This window comes from Belonocnema kinseyi, chromosome 10 (genome assembly GCF_010883055.1).
Source record: "Belonocnema kinseyi isolate 2016_QV_RU_SX_M_011 chromosome 10, B_treatae_v1, whole genome shotgun sequence".
Taxonomy (NCBI): Eukaryota; Metazoa; Arthropoda; class Insecta; order Hymenoptera; family Cynipidae; genus Belonocnema; species Belonocnema kinseyi.
In genome coordinates, this window is record NC_046666.1 from 55,494,742 (window position 1) to 55,521,735 (window position 26,994).

Below are 26,994 nucleotides of genomic sequence, written 5' to 3' on the forward strand. Positions count from 1 at the left end.
TATTCAGCAGAAACCCTTGGTACAGGGACCCTCTATCCGCAACCCGAGGACGCGTTCGGTGGCTTTGTCATAGGCCCTTCGGTTTGATTCTAGAGGAATCTAGAGGAATATATATTTAACACAGTAGAAATTAATTTCGATCATATTAATATTTACGATCTATGCCGCGTAAATTCATATTTTATAGCCCCTCGGCCTCGTGTTCCTTTATGACCACATAGTTTTCTGAATAAGGAAAAAATATTAAAATTGCTGCTCTATTATTGAGAACAACCATAAAGATTTTCTCGTAAAAAAGATGTTCAGTCGTGAAAAAGTGAGCTCCGGAGGAAGATGCATAAATAGTTAATGTTTACTATAATGTAGGAATTATAGCTTGGTTGTAAATAGTATCATGGTTAGGGAAGTTATAAACATTTTTTAAGGATGATGCATACTTAATCTCTAACAGAATATTAAGTAGAAGTTTATGAAATTGTTTTCGCAAAAGATTTAAATTTAAATAACTTCTCCACTTCGATTTCATAATTCAAGGGTCATTAAAGCGAAGAATTTTATTCTTTCGGTCAATATTATATTCCAATATTGACTTTTAAAAGTAGAATAATGTAGTGCGAAAGAAAGAAAGGTTAATCAAATGGAAAAAGTTACAATGCAAATTTTAAAATTGGTTTAAATGATCAAATTCTTTCACCTCATAAACCCATTATTTCGACTCAGTGATTCAGTGCATAAAACCAGGTTTTCGTTTTTTCTGTTCTATGCAAAGATTGACCCAAACGAATGGTTTTCTTTTCCTTTAAAGTCAATATAGTCACTGTTAGCTCACTGCTATTTACTTTAACGTAACCTTCTTCTAACTCTGTACGCTGCATTCCATACGAAAGACGGCAAAGTATTACTCGAAAATGGTTCCATCTCCCGAGTGACGAATTAAGCTTGATATTTGGAGACATTTTACGAAGAATATGTCACCTTCCCTAGATTTTTTTTGCCCTTCATGGTATTATTTTAAAATATTTTTAAAAATGCCTTTAATTCGTAAATTTGAAATTGAATGTTTAAAGCGTAAATTATTTGCTATGAATATTTACAGAGGCTTAGAATATTCGATGAAAAATATTTGAAACTCGAAAAATATTGCGGGCGCTAAGAATATCAAAATCTTAGCGAAAGCTACGGGGGATTTTATTGACCGAATCTTAGTATTTATTTTGTGTATTCTTAGGGATTATTATTAACGAATATTAGATATGTTTTAGACAGTTCAGAGAGGGTGTTGTTTTGACCTTTAAAAGTGGCTATTTTCTATTGCTAAATATTTTTATTAACCATTGGTGGAGGTTACTACTGAAAGTTAATAAAGTTATTTATTCGTTCTTAGTAGCTGGTTATTGGAGGTTGCTAAAAATTTAAGTTTTAGTGATTGCCATTCTACGATGTTAATTAATGTTATTGACTAAGAATAGAATTGGTTATTTTCTGTATTTAGGAATTGTTATTGCTTGTTTCTAATGGATATTTTTGGCTATTAAGAGCACCTGGTGCGAGCGTTACAAGTAAACTATTGTACATCCTTAATAAGGTTGATTCCATTCATTATTGTGCGTTTCTAAAGCTGTTACTTTCTGTTGAGAGAACATTTAATGTAACATTGCTAATAGTTGTTATTTCCAATTTTCGGGGTTTATTATAGAAAGATTCTAAAGCTGTTATTTACTAAAGCCAGAAGTCAATATTCCACATTGCCCATAGTGTTATTGACTTGTTATTGAATATTGTTAAAATTGTTACTTACTATTAATAAGTTTGTTGCTCTCCAGTTTTAGGAGGTTTTTTTTAACTCTTGTTTGTAGCTACATAGACTGCTTCCGTGGATTAGAGTTGATAAAATTCTTTTTTATATTCAGACATTTTTTATTTGTTGCTAATGGTTATTATAAACAAGTAACAATGATTGTGACTTAGAATTCATGTGGTGATTGTGCATTCGTAGTGGTTATTATTACCCGTTGCTAGAGGTAGCTATTGACCAAGTATGAGAATTTCTATTATTCTTTGATATGGTTATTATTCATCAATAGAGATTATTATCGTTATGTGCCAATGTGCCATTGGCATTGCTAAATAATTCTGTTGACATTAGTGAGAATAATTATTGTCCCTCTCTTGGTTTTTTTACCAGATATATGGTTTTTTATTGGCCTTTGTGGTCTTTTGATATCCATTCTTTAGCGTTGTTACTGTTCTGCACTAATGATTTTCACTGACATTGCTAAAACTTTCTGCTGACCATTGTTTGTGTCCGTTAATGAGGATTGTTACTGACCATTGCTAGAAATTAATTACTTCCGATTCTGATGATTTATATTATCCAATAATAATAGTTATTATTTACCTAAGCAGAGGGTGCTTTTGATCGATGCTAGCGTTAGAAGTGATTGCTGTTGTTAATAAGTTTTTATGCATTCTGGGGTGTTTTTATTGCCTATTGCTAATTGGTTTTACTTACTAATATTAGAGAGTTTTTGTTGGCAGTTAGTAATGCTATTGACCATAACTACAGTTGTTATTTACCGCGGGCAGAAGACGTTTTTGAACCTTGGTAAGGTTTTCTCTCACCGATAATAAGGTTCTTGTTGTCCATAGAGGTTATTTTCACCTGTTTCATCACATTATGTTATATTGTCTTTTACTAGAATTTTTGATTGACCAAATTTATGGGCATCGGTTGACTTTTTTTGTGGTCGTTATCCATCGGTGAACGTTAGTAATGTTCTACATTCATGCTTGTTGTTATCATTGGTAAGGCTTACTGTTGGCCATTTTTGAGAACAGTAATATTTTTTAAATAAGGATTATTATTTGCTAATGTTAGGAGTTGTTATTTGATATTGCTGAGAATTTTTATTGTCCGTTGCTAATGGCTGTTATTGACCTCAACCGGAGGGTGTCTCATTGATTGATGCTAAGATTATTATTGCTTTTTGTTTTAAACAGCTTTTTTTCATTATGAGTGGTTTTTATTGTCTACTGCTAATATGATTTACTTACTAATATTAAAGGTCTTTTTATTGAAGTTAGACTTTGTTAGATCACCCTCCATGTGTTGATTGTCGTAGACGACTACACTTTCTTCTTTAGGTCAGTGACCGGAAGAAGAAAGTGAAGTGATCTACGACAATTTGTTATGAGCAGTTAAAACTTTTATTTTCTGTTGCTTAAGATTAATGAATTTCATTGAACTTCAAAGACTACTTTACCATCTTCTTTCGGTCAGTGACCGAAAGAAAAAGTGCAGTGGTCTACGACAATTTTTTATCGACAGTTGAAAGTGTTACTTTCTGTTGCTCAAGATTTATGATTTACATTGAACTGCACTAGCAGTGTTATAACTCATTACTATGGTTGTTATTTAATATTAGCAGAAAGTGTTACTGAATCTTACAAAGTTTGCTTCTAATCAATAATAAGGTGATTCCTGTCCATTAAGGCTTTTTATTGTCCCTTGATAATGTCTAATGGATATTGACCTCTTATTCCTATATTTTTAAATGAAATTATCTCCTATAAAGAACAAGCTCTGTATATAGAAATATCTCGCTTTCTGTCATCATGAAAAATGGATGGTTTGAGCGGCTTTTGGTTTTGCCGATGGACATGCCCAACAATGGAATATATGATAGCGTTTCTTTAATAATCGTATAGCATAGTAGGTCGCAAAGCCCATGGGATATAACGTCTATATCGTTTGTGTACATATAACCACTGGCGGTCGTCTTTGGACTACCGAATAATCTCGAGATTTCCAACGAATGAAAAAGCATGACAAACTCCCCGGAGCGATTGGAATGGCACCCTACCGCGCCGTCCCTGTCGGGGGTCGATTTCACTCGGGTTTTAATCTTCTCCTCACGGTACTACAGTTATACCACCATACCAGTAAAGGGTGGTCACGCGAGTAGAGGAAAAAGGCGAGCAGCCATACGTCGTGTCGTCGCCTATTTTAATCGTGTCGACCAAAATCGCGTGTGTCACTTCATTAAAACCACCCTCTCCGTTATTCGGGAAATGAATTCAGCTTTCATGTCCTTTCTTATATGAGAAAGCACACCTTCAGGAAAAAAACTTGCGTTTTACTGCTTTGCCAGTTCACTTGTCGGAAAAATGAACGTTATTGGAACAGACATTTTACTCGAGTCTTGAGGCGATTGCATGTGCCTGATTGAAAGACTGGCACGCACACTTCCAGGAAGGCTTTAAAATAAAATCACTTGTTTCTTATGATTATGTAACACAGCTTATTGCAAGGTTTCGTTAATATACTGTTTCAGAAAGCTTTAATCTCTAAGAAGTTTTTATTGCCAGGATAGACCCAAACATTTGAAAATAGAGAATATTTTAGAAATTAAATTAAATTTATACATTTTTATTGTAATATATTATTCTCAAGGCTGTTCCACCATAATTTGCTTTTCAAAAGCGAAACATATTTAAATCAAAAAATTTTCCAAAATTTTGAATTTGAGAAAATTGATAATAATTCGATCCTTAAAATTTTAAAACGATTGAAGCTAAATTAAAAGAAAAAATCAAAAAAATTGAGAAAAATCTAAATTTAAAGAAATTTGAGAAAATGTGGAAAATACTATACAATTTATAAAAAACGCGGATAAAAAAATTCAAATAAATAGAAAACAAATAAAAAAAATGAAAAAATTGACTGAATTCCATAAGTTTAACATGAGCATAGAAAAATGCAATGAGATTCGCAAGAATTTAACGAAATGCTTAAGAATTCCAGGTAATTAAAAAATTCTTCGAGATGAATTAAGCAATAAATACAAAATATGCATTAAATTGATTGAATTTAAAATAATTTAAGTGAATTCAAACCATTAAAGTGAATTAAATAAATTCAATAGAATTGCATAAATTACATAAACGTTTATTTATTATCTTGAAAGATTTTAAATTCTTGAAATACTGGAAAATCTCACAATATCCTTTAGAATCTTTTTATATCTTGAAACAGAAATTTCTTGTAAAATCCATGCGAATTCTTTCAACTTCCATAAGATCATTAAAATCCTTGAAATCCCTTGGAGTTCGTTTAATCTCTTTAAAATGCCTTGGCATATTTTATAATACCAAAAAGACCTCAAATCATTTAAAATCCCTTAGAATTATTGAAATAAATAAATAAAGTTTTGGAATATTTCAAATATCACTAAATTATATAAAAAGTTTTTAAATTTTTTGTAATCACTTGAAACTTTTTGAAGCTTTTGAAAATGCTTTGGAATCTTTAATTACAACTCAGTATATTTCAAATCCTTAAAAAATCCATTAAATTATGGAGGGCAATTTAAAATTCCTTGAAATCTTTTATAATACTCTCAAATAATTAACATTTTTTCAAATATTTTTAAAATTTCGTGGAATTTTCTAAAATACACTGAAATATTTCAAAATCTTTGCAATTTTTTAGACATGTTACAATTTTTCAAATCTTTTGAAATGTCCCTACAATTTTTAAATCTTGAAAATGTTTCGGAATCTTTCCAAATGTCTTATAATGTAGAAAAAGCCAAGAGTGATCAGAGTATTTTAATGAATTTTGCAGGATTTCGGAAAATTTTATCAGATTGGATTTAATTTTACGGGGTTTTATCATTTTTAAATTAATTTCAAATAATAAATTTAAAAGAATTGATGGAGTTTGTACACTATAAAATATCTTCAAATCTTCGATTTCGAAACACTTCAGAGTGTTTTAAAAGATTCCAAGACATTTGCGAAAGATTTCAAAGAAAACAAAATATTTTAGAGAGTTTCAAGAAATTTTAATAATTATAAGCAATACTCTTTTTTTAAAATTCCCTACTAAGTTTCAAAATAGATCAGAAATAGGTAGAAAAGATCACTTTACAGTAGATAATGATCCTACGGTAAAAAATAATTTATTTAAAGCACTAATTTATCTAAAATAATTAATATGTGAACCACGATGACTGTTAACATATTGAATTTAGAATTGATAATTTCATTTATAATTGTCGTTATAATGAAGCATTGCTTACTATGGGATCTTTATATACTATAGGGTGGTCACCCCTATAGACATGGATTCAATGTTGTTCAACTCATCAATCAATTTATCGAAAGAAAAATGACTCAAGGCGCTTCCTAGGGCTTGATTTCTAGTCCAATTATTACAAATGACAACCCAGTGGGCACAAAGTTTGGCGACGTCTTGACGACATCGTTACGACATCTTTACGACAACTTTACGATATCCTATGTCCATGTCGTTAAGGTGTCTTTGCGAAATCGTAAATAAGTCGTATGATCTGACGAAGTCGTTACGATATCGCAAAGACACCAAAACGACATGATCAAAGGATGTCGTAAAGATGTCGTGAAGATGTCGTTACGATGTCGGTACCGTGAGTGTACCAACGGTGAACCGAATATCGTCGCCATCTATTTACCATAGGTACACTCAAGTGGCAGTTTGCTCCTTCCCAGACATATAAAATTCATCATATTTTCAATTAGTTACACAACAAAACAAACAACAAGAACGTTTTTCGAAAAACCCCTCGGTAAGGGATTGTATTTGGCCTTCTGGAGTATGTGGTTAAAATATGATATCTAACAATTCATAGTTGTAGAAGAAACGTTGTAATTTGTTATAAATTGACTAACAATCAAGCCCTAGGAAGCGCCTTAAGTGATCTTGTCTCTAAAAAAAATGACTGGAATGCAATTTAAGAAAAAAAAAGGACTAAAATTGATTGTACGGCAGTTTTCATTGTTCTTTAGTGTTAAAGGAGAGCGGCCATCATTGAATCGATGTAAACAGTAGTCATTTTAAATTACTTGAAAAACTAGTAAAGCAACTTCTTTTAAGCTTTAGAGATAAAAAAATATTCACGCACATAATATGTTCAAGAACTTGAGCAATCTGATTTCAAATAGAGTTTTAAATTAATTAATTTATAAAAATTGCACATAATTTGACAAATGTAAGCACTTTTTCTTCTAATTTCCTGAAAGATTACTTTTTGCATAATGTGGAAAATAAAATATGATGATCGAACTACTGTGACCAGACCTACTTTGCGCGCTTTTTCCAGAAATTCTCTGACTTTTGTTATTATTTTCAAACTCCCTGATTTTTCCCTGATTTACAAGATCTCACTGACTTTCGGCTATCCTGATTACACTATTTATTTTTATAGAGATTAATTTTTAAGCGTGACATGATCAGATTTCGCAAATAGATCCCATAAAGCAGAATTGCATCAAATTTAATTGTCTAAAACTGATCATAGCTTACCACAGAATACTATTATATTCTGCGTACACTCCATATTCGATGACACGTTATATCCCCCGTTACTACTGTTTTAATCGGTTTGCAAATCGTCCAATCGATGGGATTATACAATACGTAGAAAGGATTTGTTTGATGCGTTTTCGTGTGAAAATGTTCTCAAGCAGATGGCTAGCGATTTGGCCGATAAAATATAGCCATTTATGGCTATGCAATCCGCACCATATAGAGAGTGCATGGCTCGGGCCGTACGATATTCGATTTAGTTGGTCAGTCCCCGAAGGGGGTCGTGTGTCGTATTTACGAGCGATAAACGCTTTCCTGCTTCGCGTTCGTGGTAGATCCGTTCTGATACGATTGGATTGGTTCAGCCGCCATAACGGAAACGGAACTTGGTCCGGAGGATCCTGCGAGGATTCGGAGAATGGGGACATTCTCTGACTAACTGCCGAGTTCGATTATAAACGATCAATCACGTGTCATTACATTTCCTATTTAGATCGCTCTGCTCCAGATAAGTTTTTGGCCTATTCTTTGCACAGAATATTAAATACAAATACATCAAAATTGAAGGGTGGCCACGGCCTTAATGTGGAAAAAAAATATCCAGGGAACCCATTAAGACAATTATTAAGTCGTAGAAATCTAACCCTCTCATAATTTCCCTTCCCCACTACCCTTCATTCGTTTAATAACTTTCTTGATACTTCTCCTATTTCCCCTACGTTTAGCTATCATCCCACCCCTTTCTTTCTATTCCAATTTCTCGCGCTTCTGCTAATTCTCCCTCCTCTACTTTCTATAATACACTCTCTATTTCTCTACTTTTCCTCTCTGCTTACTTTCCTTCCATTCTGCCACTCTCCTCCATAACTATTAATTTCCCTTACTTCTACTAATCATCTCCCTTCACGTCAGTCACTTCCTCTCCTCTCACTTTTCCTACTTCCTCTTCTCACATTTCTTCTACTTTTCAACTTTCCCAAACTATTCCACCTCTTCTCGTTTCACTTCTACTTCCTTATTCTACTTTTCAATCCTGTACTGTACCTCTCCCTACTTCTACTACCATCTTCTTGCTTCTTATTACTTCTTCTACTTACCCTCCCTCACTCACCCTCATTTCCATACTGCTTCTTCTATCACTTTCCTCAAATCACTTTCCTTCCACTCCTACACGCCACCAACTCTCACTTCTCTTACTTCCCTCGCTCCTCAATTTCCCTTAAAACTTTTCCTATGAATACTTCTCTTACTTCTTCTATTTCTCTCGAAAAAAGGATGATGGACGAATTGACACCTGATCAAAATTATAAAGGCTTCTGCCCGGGGCTGCGAAACTACGAAAAAGTGGTAAAACTTTTCTTACAAAGTTTGGCTAAAGAAATTGTTAACAAAAAAAAAAAAAAAATGAAAACTAAAATGTTATATTTAAAAAGCAATGAGTTTTACGCTAAAGTAATCCCAATTTAAATTTTCTTGAGTAAATATGTTAAAAATTAAAACACTTTCATGTCGAGATTCACCAAGCACAAAAACTCGGGAATTTACTGTTCGAAATCACCTACAACCTACAATTCTTAACCGATTGTCAATTTTTTAGAAGCGATCAGCAATGATGCAGAAGAGCGTCTATGAATGAGATATTTCAATTCTTAGTATAATATATTTTTTATATAAATAAACAATGAGTGAAAATGAGATATTTTTTAATTATTCGTTTTTTATCTTTAAAAAAATAACTTAATTAATCCGATTCTCAATCAAAACGAATGTCAAAGTATCTAAAGAATATAAATAATTAACAGGATATTGAATATAATTATTATAAACACATTATAATAAAAAATATTAACATCGTGGAACTTTTGCTGCCAAAGTATATTTGTAGGTTGAAATTGCTTGATTTTATCGATGCGATCATATTTGATCATGAAAATTTGTTTGGTATAATTTTGTACATTTTATAAACCAATTATATAAACAAATGCATAGTCTAGATATTTATTGGCCGAAAGTAATAATTTTTCTTTCTTAGTATCTCTAAATTATATTGGTGGTAATAATTAGTGATAAAGACTGGTCATTCGATATCATTTGTTAATTTTATTAAATTTTATAAAGAAGTGCATGGTTTGGTCATTTATAGAAAGAAACTAATCGTTTTTCTCTCAAATCGACTTCAAGTTACGTACGTAGTAATGTTTAGTGACAAAAAATTGTCCTTCGATATTATTTATTTGTTTGTAAACAAATTTTTGATTTAAAAATGCATGGTTTGACGATCTATGGATAGAAAGTAGTCGGTTTTCTTTCTAATCATCTTTAAATTATATGAGTGATAATTTTTCTTGATTAAAACTTGTTATTCGATATTGTTTGTTTATTTTTCAAAAAAATGCAATGAGCAAATGCATATTTTGGTAAGTTATGTGCAGAAAAGATTGTTTTTTCCTTCTTAACGCCTTCAAATTCTATGAGTAATAATGTGTTGTGAAGACTTCTAGTTCGATATTATTTGTTTATTTTGTAAATAAATGCTTCAATTGGCTATTTATAGATAACTTGAAAGTTAATTCTTTTCGAACATCACAGAACATTTCCAGTGATATCGTTTGAAGGCAATAATAAAAAAAAGTTTGTTTTCTATCTACAAATGGCTGAACTATGCATTTGTTTATAAAAAAAATATCGAATGACAAATCTTCGTCAATAAACATCACTACTAATATAATTTTAAAGCGATAAGAAAGAAAAAAGTTATGTCCATTAATGCCAAACTATGCATTAATTTATAAAATATACCTATAAAATAAACCAATAATATCGAACGAAAAGTCTGCACCACTAAAAATTATCACTTATATAATTTCAAGTCGATCGATTCGTTTATAGAATTTGAAAGATGATGAGAAAGAAAAACAGTTACTTTCTCTCCATGAATGGTCAAGCTATACTTTTGTTTATAAGATTGTTTATAAAATAAATAATATAGATGACCAATTCTTTGTCACTAAACATCACTACTTACCTAATTTGAAGACGATTAGAAAACAAACGATTATTTTCTCCATATAAATGACCAAACTATGTATTTGTTTATTAAATTTGTTTATAAAATAAGCAATAAAATCGAAAGATCAATATTTATCACCAATTATTACCATTGATATAATTTTATGGTACTAAGAGAGAAAAATTATCTCTTTGGGCAATAAATGCCTAAACCATGCATTTTTTTATATAATTTGTTTCTAAAATAAAGAAATTGTATCAGACAACAAATTATCATGATCAAATATGATCGTGTCAATAAAATGAAACAATTTTAACTAGAAATATACTTTGCAAGCAAAATTTCCTCGAAGTTGCTATGTTTTAAATATTATTTGTTTATAATAATTATATTTATTATCCTGTTAATTATTCATATTCTTTAGGAAAATAGAAAAAGATGAAAATTAACAAATCTAATCCATAGGCACTTTTACGCAACTACTGCTAATCACTTCTAAACATAAGTGTTGAAAATCTTACTTTATTGGCTTATAAACTGTGAAATTGAAACAACTACAAAATTAAGAAAAATAAACAATTTTAAATCTGTGATAATGGCCAAGTTTGATTAAAAACGATCAATCATAGATTATTAATCTTCCTATTCAGTTTGTCCAACTTCAAATGGGTTTTCTTATCCTTTGCCCATAATATTAAATACGAACACATAAAAGTTAAAGGGTGGCTTACACTGATAAGCTGTTGTTGGCGTAATTGGTTGCCCACCTCAAATGTAATAAGAATTTCGTTGGTTCAAACCCAACCATAGTGAATTTTGAAAAACTTACTTTCTCGTGTATTTTAATCAATTCGCTAAAAAAAATCAATTGGCTATCAAATGCATACCTATTCATAAGTTCAACAACAAATTTATCATTGAAATTAGTAATTTTTAATAATGATACAGCTTTTACATTAATATTAAAACAAACAAATTTAATAACTAAATTTTTCCAAAAATAAAACCAGAGTTGGTAGTAACTTGTTAGAACTAAGTTACTGAAAAGTAACGTTGCGTGTAACTTTTCGGGTAATTTTTATTTAATATTAAATACTTTGAAGGTACTTTGTATTTTTTTGCATATTATTTTCTATTAAGAGAGGTTAATGGGTCAGTTATTGGTAGAAAATTAATTTCTTTTGGTTGAGGAGTCATCTATTTTCTTGAAAATTCCTATTTTTAGATAAAATAATATCAAATAATATTTTTTTTTGCTTTTGAAATTTATCTATATGCAGTGCCGGATCATGGGGAGGGCTTGGTGGTGCTGAAGCACCGGGCCCCACGCTAGTGGGGGCCCCCTTCTCCCCAAGAAAAACATATAATATACAGTAAAATAACCCGCTTATAAACAAAAATAATAAAATCCTAAAAAAAAATTTAGTAAAATTTTTTCAATTAAATTTTTGAATTTTTTTATCATGAACTAATTTTAAATGAAAGTAAAATGTTAAGTCCAGCCGCCTTAAAGGGGCCCCAACGTTATTTTAGCTCCGGGCCCCGAAAGGTCTTAATCCGCCCATGTCTATATGAGTAGAAAGTTGAACTATTTGGTTGAAATGTAATTTTTTGTGGATAATTCATATTTTTGACTTGAAACTTCAACAATTTCGTGGACATTTTTTTCTGTTGGTTCGAAATTTGGCTTTTTTATTTCAAAATTAATTTTTTTGGTAAAAAAACAATACGAATTTTTTTTAATAGACGTGTGTTGGATTTTAAATCAAAATATTGTTTGCTTAAAATATCAATTATTGTATTTTTCGTTGAGAATTCATCAATTTTGTTTAAAAATTCCCGTATTTTATAGTAAAATTCAACTATTTGACTAGGTTTAAAAGTAGCTTTTTGTTCAAAATTCATATTCTCTGTCTTAAATAACAACCGTTTTTTAGAAAAAAATTTCTTCTTGGCTTGAAAATGCGACAACCCAGTGAAAATTCCTTTCTTTTTTTGTTTCAAAATTCGACTTTTTCGTTTAAAATTTTATCTCATTTGTTAAAGAAATCTAATTTACTTTAATTAAAAATTGAAGTACTTTTTGAAATTTCACTTTTTTAAATCAACAATGTTTCATTTCAATCATACATTTTTTTGAGGAAATAATATCAACTATTAAATTTATCATTGATAAATCATCTATTTTGGTTGAACATGAATGTATTTTGTAAAAAATGCAACTATTTTATTTAGTAGAAAAGTAGCTTGTTTTTTAAATTTATATTTTCGGTTTGAAAATGCAATTGTTCTGCAGAAAATTCGTCTTTTTGTTTTGAAAGTTGAATAATTTAGTGGATTTAAAAAAAATATTTTTTGGTTTTTAATTTGTTTTTTTCCTTTTAAAATAAATCTCGTCTGGCGAAAAACCCAATTTTTTTAATCAGATAATTCTACTATTTTGGGAGAAAATTAATTTGGTTCGGTTAAGGATTCTGATATGTTGTTGAAAATTGTCTCTTATGGATGAATTCAACTGCGAATTTAACTATTTTGGTAGAAAGTTTAACTAGTTGGTTGAAAAATAACAAAAATTCTTGTTGAAAATTCAACTGTTTTCTTGAAAAGTGTTGATTTTTGTTAATAAATTTATCTTTTTTGGTAAAAAAAACTACTGAAAACAGTTTAGGTTTTGTTTTAAAAATTTGTTCTTTCTGGTTGTAAATTTAACAACTTTGTTGGAAGGTATTTCATTTTTTTGGTTAAAGATTCCTAATTTGGGTTAAAAATTCGACTATTTTGTTTTAAATTTCTTTTTTATTGGGGAATGGGATTAAAATATTCAAATATTTCGCTAAGGAATTAAACTAAATGGTTGAAAATAAACTTTTTGTAGCAAATTTAACTCTTTTGTTAAAAATTCTTTATTTTGGTACCAAAGTAGTAGAAAATTCAACTACTTAGATAAGATTATTTTTTTGAAAATGAATATTTTCAGTGTAAACATTTAATCATTTTTTTAAAAAGTTATGTATTTTGTTAAAAGTTTAGCGATGTTGGTAGAAACTCCAAATTTGGTTGAAAATGAAATTTATGCTTTAAATTTAACTTTTTTGTTAAAAATTAATATATTCGGTATAAAAGTTTCAACTCTTTTTAAAAATTTATGGTAAAAAAAAAGAAATTAACTATTTTTAGAGAAAGCCCAAATTTGGTCAAAGGAAATTTTTGTTAAATTAGCTTTTTTGGCTTGAAACTCTATTTTCTTGAATAAAAAGTTGCATACTTTTTGAATAAAAATACAAGTGTTTGGTTGAAAAACGTGACCAAATGAATACTGCTTGAACTAATGACTATTTTTTAAAACTTATTTTTGTATAAATTATCATTTTAATTATTTTGGTTTTAGGTTATAAGATTAAGAAAGTGAAAAAAGTAACTTTCCATATAACTTAAAGTTACTTTACCTCGTAACTATCACTTACTGGACACTAATGAAACCAACTGAATGTAAGTTAAATATTTGCTTATCTACTTATTTCGTTTTGGCAATATTGGTAACTCTCAGCGAGGTTGTATTTATTTAAAAAAGGATTCGAATTCGTTTGAAAAATTAAGTTGACCAGGTCTGCACGTTCTTAATAAAATAATTTGTATATTTTGAGATAGGATACAAACTGGTTTGTAAAAAAAGCGCCGGACACGTATTACATTATATCGACTGGAAAACGGATTGAAAGGTTGTAACCACCCCACGCAATTTATTTGATAATTTCACTCTCCAACGAGCAACATCTGAACAGAGAAATATTGCCTCGACAAAACGTTTTTCGTTGTCCAAATATAGAGGGAAAACGTTTTCGCAGCGAAACCTCATAAACCCACACAATTTTTTCTACTTTTCGATTACATGCTTTTATTATATCTACCTATTTCAAAGTCGATTCAGAAAATATTTTTGCGCTCAAAATTTCAATATGTACTTTACTGAATTGCGCAGGTGGATATTTTCTAGAAATACTTGCGATTCTAATTATAGTTGATACAAAATCGAACATGTGATATGAAATCTTTAAAATCAAAACCTTTTTAAAAAATAATAATTTTAGTAAATACAAATTTTGTAATAAAATAATAATACAATTTAAAATATTTTAATTGAAATTGTATACACTTGGATATTTTAAATTTGTGTAATTGCGAATATTTAAATTTGAAATACAGCAAATGAAACCTTGTAATAGCATAATTTTAATGCTATAAGCTTATATTTAATGATATTTCAATGATATATAAATTAGCCTTTTGTAAATCTGAACCGTTAAAAATTAATCAATTTCAATTTGGAGATCGGTGAAACTGATTTTTCTCTATTTATTTTATTTATTTCTAATTTTCAGTTCATAATTGACATATATTTTAAATTACAAATTGGTAGTATAGTATATATTACATATGTTTAAATTGTATCACTTTTTATATAGCTACGGGAATTTAAGTTTATGAAAAAAAATGTATTTCATATTATCTATTGCCAAACATTATAGCAAAAAATGCAATATACATAAAATTTTTGTACAAAATACACATTTTTTGACCAAAGCAATAACATGACTCTTTATTATTCAACTATTGAGATTTTTTTTTAATATAATCATTTTTTATCAAGAATACCAATCTTAGACAACCTTAGACACCTTCTTTTAAACCTCATGTTTCATTTGTAAAAAATCCTTCTTGCGGCTAAAAATGTTAGCATAAACTACAGATTAAAAAAAATTGTAAATCTTTAAAATCTACATCGTTTTCTGACATAAAACGCCGAAAACTAAAAAATTGTACAATAATTGTGAATTTAATGACATAATGATAACCTGAAAAATGTTACGATTTTTTAAATTTAAAATATCAAATTTCGACGAAAAACAATAACATAAAAAATAACAAGAAATAATTTTATATTGTAATTCTTCTCGGAAATTCATTTATTATTGTTTAAAATAACTGGTTTCTAGTGAAAAGTGTCAAAATTACCTTAAATTGTTCAAAAATTGTAAATCTTCTTTGGAATATAATTTTTTAGATTAAAAATACCAAATTTCGACAAAAATACTAACGTAATCGAAAAACGTTGAAAAAATGCTACGTCTTTTTACGTAAATTTCCAAACAATACATAAATTTGTTTAAATATTATGAATCTTCTTTCAAATCTAATGATTTTTTAATGAAAATTTTTTTTTTGAAAGGGCTCAAATTAAAATTATCGTGAAATTGATCAAATTATTTCAATACAAAATTGTTCAAGATGTGAATTTAATTATTTTAAACAAAAATTACTCCATGTTTGATTAAAAATACAAGGTGAAACACACCAATAAACCTACAATTTTAGACATATTTTAAATATTCTTGAAAATCAAATAATTATATAATAGAGACACCAATAATTGCCAACGACTAACAATAAGATAACAGGAAATCATTGAGGATTGCATATCTTTTTCTAAATATAATGATTTTTCTTTTGTATAACAGATTTCTTGTGTAAAATGTTGAGATAACCTGAAACTGTTTAAGAAATACAAATCTTCAAAATATAATGATTACTGTTTTTAAACATCATTGCTTAGTGTAAAATGCAAACTTAAACTTATAATTGTTCACAATCTATGAACCTTTAAAATTGAAATATTGTTATGTAAAAAAAACTTGAAGCGGGGAAAGAAATAAAAGAAAGAAAAACGGAAATTGTTTAATGATTTTAATTTTTCAAATCTAATAATTTCTGAATGAAAATATCTGTTTCCGAATACGACTCTTTATATTAATTTTTGTTCAAAAATGTCAACTATGCATTTAAATTTTCAACGTAAATTTACTGTTAAAAATTACGTATCTTCTTTTAAATCTAATGATTTTTTTATTAAAAGTATCAATTTTCGACGAAAAAGACTAACCCAATCCGAAATTCTTAGAGCTCATGAATTTCATTATTTCAAATGAAAATCATTGGAGATTTCTTTAAATAACCGATTTTCTGTGAAAAACATTAACATAATTTGAAACTGCTCATAAAATGCAAATGCTGTTCAAAATATAAAGATTATTGTTATAAAATACCATTATTTTGTGTAAAACGCTAACCTAACCTACAGTTGTCAAAATTTATTAAAATCTTGTTTGAAACTTTTTTTATTAAGAGTACCAAATTATGACAAAGAATAATAACAGGATCATAAATTATTATTATATTCTAAATCTTGTACAAATTATAATTACTTTTGTTTTTCAATACCATTCTTTGTTGTGTGACGCAAGCACAGCCACAAACTGTTAAAAATCTATAATATTTTAAGATCTAAATATTCCTTTCCATAACTGTAAACTGTAAAAACCGCTACAAATGAAAAGGGTAAATTTTTCAAAAATTCTTAATCTTAGAACCCTAATAATTTTTTAATAAAAATTCCGATTTCTAAAGCAAAGCGCGAACATAATTTAGAATTGCTAAAAACTGCGAATCTTTAAGATAATTTTGGTTTAAAAAAGTTAATTTTCGACATCAATTTCCAACCTAACCTACAATTAAAAAAAATTATTAATCTTCTTTAAGTATATTGATTTTTAATTCAAACCATTGGATATTTTTTTTAAAAAGGACTAATATCAGATGAAAAAAGTCCAAAATAACCTTAAGTTCTTGTAAGATGTAAATATTCTTTGCAAGCTGATCACTTTTTTTTCAAAAATTCTTTAAAAAAACTAGAATTTTTAGAAAAATGCAAATCTTATTCGCATTTTTAAATATATTTTAAACATTTTTCTTATTAAGTTTATGACGAAAAAGCTGTCAAAATCCAAAATGGTTAAAAGATTCGAAATCTTTCTTAATTTTTAAAGATTTATGTTTTAAAACAACTTTTTTTCTTTCAAAACGCAACATAAACTAAAATTTGTTAATGTTGTGAATATTAGAGCGGAGTGAAAATGATCAAATTAGTTGAATCGTTTGGGCTGAGAAAAAAATGTGTGGGTTGGTGTCCGAAAAAAGTGAATGAAAAAAATTTTGAAATCGGTTAATATCTTCTGTTCCCTTTTTCGATTTGAATATTCAAAATTTTGAAAATTTCAAAAAATTTTCCTATTGCTTCAAAAATTATCGCAAATTTTTCTATATATATTCTTTGCTGCGGAATTACGATTAAAAACATTTAATGAACAACAAATTTTTCTGCTCAGTTCAGAATTTGTTGAAAATGGCCAAAAACACGTTTTTTTTATTGAGCCCTATGCAGACATTTTGCAAAAAGTTAAATATGTCGAACCTGAATTTTTTTCAGCTTGAATAAAAAAAAACATGCTCTTATTTTATAATTCAAAAAACAAATTTTAGCGATGTTTCAAGCGTTTAAATATTGTCAATGTGTTTTTTGCAGCGATTTTGATGACTTGCTACAACTAAGTTTTTAGACTAAAAAATGATGGTGTTGTTACGGCAGAACGATATTTTCGTAAGAATAAACTGATTAAATCATTATATATATACCTCTTATTGGATGGGGGTTAATGAGTAAAAAATGCGTTAATAAATAAATTAACAAATGCGTTACTAATTGTTATGGTATTCGGTTTTTTAGCGAGCAGCTAATAAAGAGCTCAGAGAAGAATTTTTTAGACTGATTGGGGGAGGGGGAGGCAAACACATTTTTTATTGTAAAAATGGAAAAAAATGGACAACATCACTAAACATTTTTGTTTGAAAAAGCAAAATAACAGCATGTTTGTTTGATTTAAGCTAAAGAAATTTCAGGTTCGACATATTTAACTTTTTTCAAAATGTGTGCATAGAAATCAATAAAAAAAAACATATTTTTGGAAATTTTCAAAACATTCTGAATTAAGCAAAAAATTTTTTTTAATGAAGTTTTTTATTATTATTTCGTAGCAAAAATTTTACATCGAAGAAATTCGCAATAATCTTTAAAGCAACAGGGAAATTTTTTTGAATTTTTAAATTTTTGAATTCTTAAAATTTTGAATTTTCAAATAAAAAAAGGAAACAAGATATTAACCGATTTCAAAATTTTACTTTTTTCGGATATCAACCAACAAATTTTTTTACTCTGTATGAAAGATTCGACTAATTTAATCATTTTCACACTGCTCTAGTGAATATTCTTTGAAATCTAGTTTTTTTTTGTATTTAGCATACCAGTTTACGTCGAAAAACGTAATGCTAATTTCTAGTTATAAAAAGACAGAACCTTATATTAAAAAAAATGTAAGTCTCCTTTGAAATATTATACGAGATTTTCTATACGTACAATTTTATCTGTTTTCTGAAAAGGATAATTATAATAAAAATGTATATTTTTATATGAATCTATCATAGCATAAAATATGAAAGCCGCTTTGCTTGGTTAAAAATGCTGCTTCTCTAAAGAGGATAATTATAATAGAAATGTACATTTTTAGATAAATCAATCTAAGTATAGCAAATGAAAGTAGCTTCGCTTTGTTGAAAATTTTGCAAGATCATAACTTTTTCAATAAATGAAAATTAAATAGGAAGCTTTAATTAAATTCAAAAGTCAGAAAGCACTTTTTTTCACGACTTATCCCAGTACAACACAATTAAAACTTTTAGTATCAAGTTTGCATCTATTTTCATCGAATTAAAACTAGAACAGCTTTACAAACTTCACGGAAAAGATCCAGCTATAAGCAAGTGTCACTGTCAGAAATTTTGAAAACTAGGAATTAGAAGTTTATTAAATAAATTTCGTAAAGGATTTTTCAGTCTTTGAAATTTAGTGTTTTTATTCGCAAAAATATTTAGATTCTTTAATTGTTAACTGGAGGTTTATTTATATTTATTTATAATTTAAAAGTTAGTTACAATTTTAGGTGCACTAGAAATTTTATACTAATTATTAGTAAAGCTAGTTTTCAAGGAGATTAATAATAAACATGGTACAAATAATTTAATCTTATTTTAAAATGTACTTCACTATTTAAATTTTCTTGATAAAATATCACTATCTCTTAAATTGAATGACGAATAATGTATTATGCGGAAAATATTTCTTCTTTGAAGGCTACCTAATTATTCAGAAATCAAAAAGCAAAAATTCTCCTCTAAAATGGAATTTGCGTTATTCGAAGTAAGTGCACTAGAGATAGCTTTCCAATTAAGAATGGCAGAAGCCCGCGACAAGCTGGTTTGTTAAATAATATCGGAAAATGCAAATCAAATATTTGCCGAGACGCTTTTTTCACAAGTGCGACCGGGTCCTTCTACTTAATTAACAATTTTTTTTATTTATTTGCAATCCCAGCATATTGTTTTTTGTTTTTCGAGAACGATTTCTGACGAGTTGTGCTGTCCATCATAATTCTGCTCGTCGAAAAATATCTGGCAATGCAAATACAACATATCGTTCAATACATTTCAGCCTCGAAGTCTGATCTGAATGCACCTTTTTATTCGGTATGAAGCGTTGGGGAAGTTTCTCTTGGGAATCATATGTTGAATTGCATTCGCGCCCACAAAATAGTCTCAGAGGAGTTTTCTATTGGAGAATATAAGTAAAAAAACTATATAGGAAGAAAAAGTTGACGGGGCTCGTTTTACGATTATGGCGTCCCTTCATACTCGTATCTTTGGGTTCTGAATCCCATACAAAAGTGGATTTATCTGTGACAAATTACAGTTCCTATTTGGCAGAATGTCAATAAAAGTTTAGGTCATGATTTTAGAACAATTTTCTATTTGGATATATCGAGGACTGAGATTGTCAAAAAATAATATCCAGGAAGTTGGCAACGCCAACTTCAAACTCCGAAAATATCAAAATTGTGCTGAATTGTGTTAGATTTGTGTTCTATTGCGCCGTAAAGAATAAGAAAAAATAAAAATTTTAGCTTAAGATAAAAAGAAACATTTTTATGTCAGCCTCGTCAATTGGTTTTTTCGAAAAAATTAAAATTTTGCTGAATTGTGCTACATTTGTGCTGTATTGTGCCGTGAAAGTTGTTTTTTTGAAAAAATAAACATTTCAGTCTAAAAGTAAAGAAGACATATTCATGACTGCAACGCATACTACTGTGCTGCAAATATTAGGTCAAAATCTAAAACACATTTCGAAAAAAATCGAAAAAAAATGTTCAAATGCTTGAAATAATATTTTGCAAAAAATGGAATCTTTTTGCACTTTGAATGCATTTTTGATCAAAAATTTTCAAAAAAACGAATTGCGAAAAGCTTAAACTTGTACTGAGTTTATTGGGATTAGAGAATTTTTCAATGCTGACACATTGCTTTGCTAGTCTAATAAGCTTCAGATTTTCTGGCTACAAATTCTGGCTACAAAAATAATTTTAAAAATGATTAAAAGAACGAAAGTAAATTGTGAAAAATTGAAAATCTGAATTATAACATAAACATTCGAAATCAAATTAACAACTACCAGAAATCCAAGAAACTTCAATAATCAGATCCACGACCAAATTTGGACAAACCGCCTTCAATCAAAATCTCAAATACTTTAAAAATTTTAGGTGAAACATTTATTCTAATTCCTAAAAGATTGACTTTCTTTAGGAAATAATAATTTGAATGCAATGCGTCATTAGAGGTAATGACTGTGCTAGTCTAGCACAACTCAGGACAAGTTTCAGATTTTTGATATTCGTAATCTTGAAAATTTTGTGTCGAAAACACTTTCCAAGTTCAAAAATATTGCATTTTTTTGAAAATATTAATTTTTGTGCGATTCGGCATAAAAAATAATTATTGTTCTATCCTAGCACAACTCAGCAAAAGTTTCAATTTTTAGAGACTCCGAAATCGATTAGTTTTTTCAAACAAACAAAAATCCAGCTGAAATGAATATTTTATTTTTATTTTTGGTCAAAAACTTAATTTTTTTATTTTTGGGCTGAAATTTTCATTTCTTCAAAAATCTTTACGGTACTAATTTAGCGCGATTCAGCACAATTTAAATTTTTTTTGAAAATTGCATTTGGCGTTTCCAACTTCCTGGACATCAGAAACTAAGAAATTAGGTCGTTAAGGATTGATTTTCATCCACACTCCAATTGGGTCATTTGGATTCAACTGACATAATTTTACACTAGTCACTAAACAATTTAAAATAATTCTTTTTTAACTGTTAATAAGATCAATGATTTGTTTTCAAACTTAATTCATATTTGATTTTTATAGTAAATATTTTTCCAATAAAATTAATAATAATTAATAATTATATATATTTACTTTAATGCAAGACTTAAATTTTCAATACGTGAAAACTTATTTGTTTACGAATTTGTATCAAAAGTTGCGACATTTTGACAAAACGCACTTCAAATTATTAACACTAATTGTATAAAAAAATTAGAGAAAAAAAAATTCTAAAAGTATGTCAGTATTTTGGGCAGCTTGAGGGTAGGACGAAATATTCTATTTTTCACAACTTTCGCATTGTAACGAATTTTAGGCGCAATTAGTTTGCGATGTTTTGCAGAATTTTCAACGAAACAGATACATTTTAACCCATAACATTTATTTATATACCAAAAAATACGAATTCTCAACAAAGCAAATATATTTTTTATTAAAAAGGTCAATTTTTAACCAAAAATGAAATAGAATAATTTTCAAAAATTTAATTTTCAACCAAAGACGACAAAACGAATCCTTCACAAAGCAGTTGAATTTTTTACTAAACTTTTGTATTTTCAAGACAAACTAAACAAAATTTTCTTTATAAAACAGATGAATTTCAAACCCAAACATATGAAGTTTCAGCACAAAAGTTAATTTGAAATCAGTTAAATTTTAGGTTAAAAAACGAGTTCTCATCAAAAAATGAAATTTTTAAGAAAGTAAAATAATTTCTTTGCAAATTCTTGAATTCTCAAAACCAAAAGATAAATTTTCTGTACACACGGTTTCACTTTTAACCTGCAAATATAAAATTTCAAAAAAAAGTTTATTTTTAATCAAATGGTTAAATAATAAGTTAAAAAATAACAATTTGAACTCCGAAATGAGAGATTTTAACAAAACAGTTTAATTTTCAACCAATGAGATCAATTTTATACTACGATTATAATTTGTCTATCAAATCAATGCTTTTTCAGAAAGTCGTTCCGCTTTCAAGTTTCAACCAAACAATTCAATTTTTAACATAAAACGTTGAATTTTCAACAAAAATATAATATTTAATATTTTAACCAAAAAATATTTCCATTTATGATGAAAAACAATTAAATTTAATTAAAACAGACCACTTTTCGACATTATAATTGAACTCTGAACAAAAGCAAATTTTAATCGTTCCAGTAAATGTATTTCATTATAATTCATAACTTGAATTGATATTAAAACAGACGTACACAGAGAAAAATATATCGCACAATAATATCGCAAAATCTCTTCATTGAAATAAAGCGCAATATGATAACCTATTCGTAAGTTCCGGAGCTTTGTACGATATTATAATGCACATCGTGTTATTCCCTTAAGCTAATAGAGAGATCGAAAGAAGAATGCGTTTTCAGAAATATACGCTTTATTTTTTCAGGTGCTACGATTTAAAATTTTTTCACGGAATGTGCATTATCATCAGAGAATCGCAAAAATTATTAACGCCTTTTCAGAATAGATGTATTTGAATTAAAAAAATGTTCAATTATATTTTTTTCTGGAAAAAGATTTTCTCCTTTGCTCCACTGGAAATTGAACCACAGAACTTTTGAGTGACGGTCAGATGCTTTTCCCTTGACGTCTTTTCAAAGTAGATCGATTCGTAAATTAAAAATTCTTTTAATTACATTTTTTATGAAAAAAAACACCTTTTCCTTCGTTCCGCTGGGACTCGAAAGACACAACTTCCTATTGCCGGTTAGGCGCTCTTCCTTTGAGCAACTAGAGAGATCGAACGAAGAATCCTTTTTCAGAAATACATGCATTATTTTTCCAAGTGTTACGTATTCAAATTTTTTCAATTTTTTCATAAATTTCATTAAATTGAATATTTTCTGGTGTTTCAGCTTATGGAAACTTGGGAAGTGTGCTTAGTGCTCAAGGAAGAGTTGCTGAAGCTGAAGAAGCATTCGTACACGCTCTTCGATATCGACCAAATATGGCCGACGTCCACTATAATCTGTGAGTATCAGCTTCTTTTCCTATCACGTAACCTTATCCTCCATATGGTGAAGCTGAAAAGCTCATCATAAGTATCGACTCCGAACCCCAAGTGACGGCATCATCTTTTATGAATAGAGCTTGTGAACTTATAATAATCGAACTTTCAAGAAGCTTTACAGATTTCGGTCTGTATTTTTCATCATAGAACTCACTTGGATGATTTTTTCATAAATAAACCATTTTTTTGAACTTCTGCATTAATTATGGTTTCCATATCCTTTTCTTAAAAAGTTCTAATCACGAGATTTCTCATGCATTGTTATCAAAAATCTGATTTATTAATTTACGAATTATTCTAGTTTTGTGTTTCGAAAAGTTTTAAGAGAATGAAATAAGATAAAAGAATATTCCAAAACATGTCAAATAATTCCCTAAAATTTCGAAAAATAATTTTTAATTTTTCAAAATTAGGAAATTTTAGAAAAACGGAAATTTCTCTTTCAAGAGATATTTAGAACCTTGGAAAAGAGTCAATAATATCTTAAAACTAGAAAGGATTTTAGGTAACTTTTAACAAATTGTATATTTTTGAACATTTCCAACAAAAAGTTTAGAAGCTTTTACAAAAATTTAAATAGTTTAAAAAGAATAATAATTGTTCTTAAGATTCATAGGGGAATTCAAAATGATTTTTTATTTTGAAAAAGTAATTTTAAGAGAAATACAAGGGAATCGGAAAAAATAGAATCTGGAAAATTGTAAAGCAAATTTGATAATTTTTCAAAATTTTAGAAAAAATGCGAATTTCTTGGTATTCATAAAGATTTGAAAAAAAATCAGAAACTGAAATTTATGGGAAATTTCCCATGATATTTTATTTTAAAACTGAATTTGAAGAGAAATTTGAGAAAAAATTTGAATAATTTTCTTAAATTAAAAAAATAGCGTAGAAGATTAAGAAGAAAAAAGTTTAATTTTGCTAAATTACAATGTTGAAAATAACTCTGCGAATAATGATAATTTTTAATCGATCTTTGCCTAGTTTCAAATGTAAGTTTTCGTATTATTCTTATAAATTGTTAAGGATGTACACTACGCACAATCAATCTCAAAAGTATATCTCATGTATAAAATCGAAAAAAAGATCTATTATTAATTTCTGTGAACCTTGAACCCCTCAGGGGAACGTAACAATTTTTATTTAATCCTAATGATCAAGGCCTCATTTTATTCTTTGAAAGATTCTCTACAATTTTATTTGGGGTTGTGTTGAATAAAACTAAAACTATGTCGGTTTTATAACAATATCAACTGTGTCATTTCTCAATTAATTTTTGTAAATAAAATTAACCCAAATAGAAATTCAGAGAATACTTCGAATACTAAAATAAGGCCTTGATCATTAGGATTAAATAAAAATTGTAACGTTGAATATTTTTAAAGATAGGCAACTTTTTAGATTGATTGTACGTAGTGTGCACCCTTAAGATATTTTTAGAATGTTTTCCCCATAGATTCTACCATACTATTAAAAAAATCTAATGAAATTTGTATAAATATTAATAAAATTCATTTAAATATGATAAATAATAAGGCAAAATCTAGGGGAAAAAAATATTTTTTTAAATCTGAACAATTTAGTAAATTACTCTGATGGCTTATTTTCCAAATGAGCCTAAGGACCCCTCAATTTCACGTCTTTTTAATACCTCTTTACAAGCTTGACATTTTGCCTTCAACTCAACCTAATTAGAAGCAGACAATTGTCACGTATCGTGCTATTACAAGTTCAAAATTTCAGTGGTAATATTATAAAAATTAAGAGCACTTTAAAAATTGCTAAAAAACGGCGTATAAATAATTGCGGCTGTCAGCGTAAAATTTTAGTATAATTATAGCAATTAGATGACAATTTTTAAGAGGGTGAATTAAAAAATAAATGTCTTATAAATTAAAAAATTATGATAAATATTATAGTTAAATAACTATGCAAATATTCTTGAAACAATTGTATTATTTGATGGAAACATACAAGGGTAGTGACATTTAATAAAAACCTCTGCGCTGTTCTAAAATATTGACCTAAATACCAAAAGGATTATAGGTAAGGAATTCTTGCAAAACTTTGTTTAGCGACGTACATTTGCTGAAAGCGTTTTTATTCAATTTTCTTTTTTAATAAATTTTACTGAATATAATGATGTTATTTATAATTTGTTGTAAAATTGCTCCGTAGTAAGAATACAAAATTGTCAAAAACCCTTATAGTTAAAGAATTCTTCAAGTATTCCTTAAAAACTTGTTCAGCGACGTACATTTAATGGAAACATTTTTCTGCCACTTTTTGGGTAAAGAATTTACTAGAACATTTTTTTACATATAAATGTATTTAAACTTTTCTACATGCAAAATTTTGTTATTCAATTGAAGTAATGTGTATCGTTTTAAGTCACATATAAAATACTGGATGAAGTTACAATACCTAATGTAGTATGTTTAAGCCTCCATAGGTGCCATATAGTTCCCCATGACGTATGATACTCGAGGCTTATGAAGAACATGACATTTACGATCAGTGCATCTCATGATGAAGACTTTAAACCGTATCTGGGTTTCTGTGATGAAGCTTCAAAGTAATTCAGTATCTTTTAGCTTCAGCCGTATCCAAAGTAACTGGAACATTACCTTTCTGTTACGTGCCCGGAAAAATCCAAATAATTTTTTTTTTGATAAAAAATATTAGGAGAATGAAGTGAGCAGGTCGACAATCACACAACAGAAACTAGGATTTCTATTATAATGGATTGTTGGGTCCAAAAGACCCACCTTCCTTAGTGCTTCTTATTTGTCATTCCAAATTTACAACTCGATGTGGCGCTTCATGTGAAAATAAATTGGGAAAGAAAAAAAGTGTGGGTATGGAAGAAATCTAGTTACGTGAATGATTCGTCACATGGCCTTAAAAGTAATCCAAGTCATAGATTGTTTTAAAGGAACCCAAAGTATAAGTTGTTGTAGAAACTTTTCGTAGGAAACATCTTTTTCCACGAGTCACTTTAAAGATTCTTCAACTTAATGATGCAACTTTTTCCCTGAAATGCAGATTCAAAGACATTGCACCCGTAACAATTTAACAAAGAAAATAAAATTATCTCGATCAATCATTCTTGATTGAAAGAAAACGCACATAAGCTTGTAAGGTTCCCGAGTAAAAATGCTTCGACTTGAGTTCGACTTGAATTGCCCCCAATCAACACATGCTGAAGTCGAAAAGTTCGACTTGAGCATGTCTCAGTTTTGAGATGGAACCAGACTTCAATTTATGCCTTGGAGATAAGTATCTATGTCTGGAGGACATAAATTTATCTATTGAGTTGCATTTTTATGACTCCAGTACGAGCGGTTTATAACTTCGAGTGTATACCTGTATTAACCAAAAGGGTCATTCTGACTGTCATAAAAGCTAATCTTTGTTAATGGTTAAACAATCTTGTATATT

General features: G+C 28.6%; 1 protein-coding gene across 1 annotated transcript in view; it reads left to right on the top strand.

The window, feature by feature from the left end:
• The window catches only part of LOC117182033 (protein O-mannosyl-transferase TMTC2), a 560,376-nt gene that overhangs the window by 247,560 nt on the left and 285,822 nt on the right, over window positions 1-26,994 (top strand). Inside the window, exon 5 of the mRNA XM_033375055.1 lies at window positions 23,399-23,513. Coding sequence (XP_033230946.1) covers window positions 23,399-23,513 — 115 coding nt within the window. The remainder of the gene's footprint in view (window positions 1-23,398; window positions 23,514-26,994) is intronic.